This window comes from Neopelma chrysocephalum, unplaced genomic scaffold, assembly GCF_003984885.1.
Source record: "Neopelma chrysocephalum unplaced genomic scaffold, ASM398488v2 Primary Assembly neopelma1_89753, whole genome shotgun sequence".
NCBI classification, from domain to species: domain Eukaryota; kingdom Metazoa; phylum Chordata; class Aves; order Passeriformes; family Pipridae; genus Neopelma; species Neopelma chrysocephalum.
Genome location: NW_020918677.1, coordinates 1,384 through 3,216, shown reverse-complemented (window position 1 = coordinate 3,216; position 1,833 = coordinate 1,384). Strand labels below are relative to the sequence as shown.

Here is a 1,833-nt window from a genome sequence, read left to right as displayed (position 1 = left end):
GTTCTGGGTTTTTGGGATGTTCTGGGCCAGTTTTTTGGAATATTCTGGGCTGCGTTTTTTGAGATGTTCTGCTTTTTTTGGGATATTTAGGGCTGGGTTTTTTGGGATATTCTGGGCCGAAGGGGGGTTGGCCGGGAATAACCCGGGGCTGGGGGGTCCCCTCCTCACCCTAAAGGGGTTTTTGGGGTCTGGGATCCCCACAGAGTCCCGGAACTTCAGCAATGACCGCATGGTGTGCAAGGAGATCCGACGGAATTCCGCCGGCTGCCTCCGGATGAGGGACGAGTGCGAGAAGTGCCGGGAGATCCTGGCCGTGGGTGAGCTGGGAATGGGATGGGATGGGATGGGATGGGGTGGGATGGGATGGGATGGGATGGGATGGGGTGGGATGGGATGGGATGGGATGGGGTGGGATGGGATGGGATGGGATGGGATGGGATGGGATGGGATGGGATGGGATGGGCACACCAGGGCTGTGCTGACTTCCTGCCATTCCCATCCTTTCCCAGATTGCAGGGAAGGCTCCCCATCCCAAGGACATCTCTGGGATGCACTGGGATGTGATGGGATGCACACCTTGAATCTGTGCTGATTCCCTGCCATTCCCACCCTTTCCCAGATTGTGGACATCTCTGGGATGTGCTGGGATGCCCGGGACGGGGCTGTGCTGACTCCCTGCCATTCCCAATCCTTTCCCAGACTGCGGGCAGGGCTCCCCGTCCCAGGGACAGCTCTGGGATGTGCTGGGATGCACACCCCGAGTCTGTGCTGACTCCCTGCCATTCCCATCCTTTCCCAGACTGGAGGGAAGGTTCCTCTTCCCAGGGGCAGCTCTGGGATGTGCTGGGATGGACACACCGGGGCTGTGCTGATCCCTGCCATTCCCATCCTTTCCCAAACTGCAGGGAATGTTCGACTTCCCAGGGACATCTCTGGGATGTGTTGGGATGTGCTGGGATGTGCTGGGATGGACACACCAGGGCTGGGCTGATCCTTGCCATTCCCAATCCTTTCCCAGACTGTAGGCAGGGCTCCCCATCCCAGGGGTAGCTCCAGGATGTGCTGGGATGTGCTGGGATGTGCTGGGATGTGCTGGGATGCACACCCCGAGTCTGTGCTGACTCCCTGCCATTCCCATCCTTTCCCAAACTGCAGGGAATGTTCGACTTCCCAGGGACATTTCTGGGATGTGCTGGGATGGACACACCAGGGCTGTGCTGATCCCTGCCATTCCCAATCCTTTCCCAGACTGCGGGCAGGGCCCCCTGTCCCAGAATCAGCTCCAGGATATGCTGGGATGTGCTGGGATGCACACTCCGAGTCTGTGCTGACTCCCTGCCATTCCCATCCTTTCCCAGACTGCAGGGAAAGTTTCCCTTCCCAGGAGCAGCTCTGGGATGTGCTGGGATGGGATGGGATGCACACCCCGAGTCTGTGCTGATCCCTGCCATTCCCAATCCTTTCCCAGACTACAGGGAATGTTCCCCTTCCCAGGAGCAGCTCCAGGATGTGCTGGGATGTGCTGGGATGGGATGCCCGGGGCAGGGCTGTGCTGATCTCTGCCATTCCCACCCCTTTCCCAGACTGCAGGCAGGGCTCCCCATCCCAGGAGCAGCTCCGGGATGTGCCGGGATGTGCTGGGATGGGATGCGATGGGATGCCCAGGGCGGGGCTGTGCTGACTCCCTGCCTTTCCCACCCCTTTCCCAGACTGCGGGCAGGGCTCCCCATCCCAGGGGAAGCTGTTCCCAGGGGGAGCTCTGGGATGTGCTGGGATGCACACACCAGGGCTGTGCTGACTCCCTGCCATTCCCAATTCTTTCCCAGACTGCGG

The 1,833-nt window shown here is 60.0% G+C and overlaps 1 protein-coding gene across 1 annotated transcript in view; it reads left to right on the top strand.

Moving 5' to 3' along the window:
* Positions 1 to 149: 149 nt before the first annotated feature.
* LOC113979826 (clusterin-like) overlaps positions 150 to 1,833 on the top strand; it is a 2,066-nt gene continuing 382 nt past the window's right edge. Inside the window, exon 1 of the mRNA XM_027707103.1 lies at positions 150 to 317. Within this exon, the coding sequence (XP_027562904.1) occupies positions 230 to 317 (88 nt within the window). The 5' untranslated portion in view covers positions 150 to 229. The remainder of the gene's footprint in view (positions 318 to 1,833) is intronic.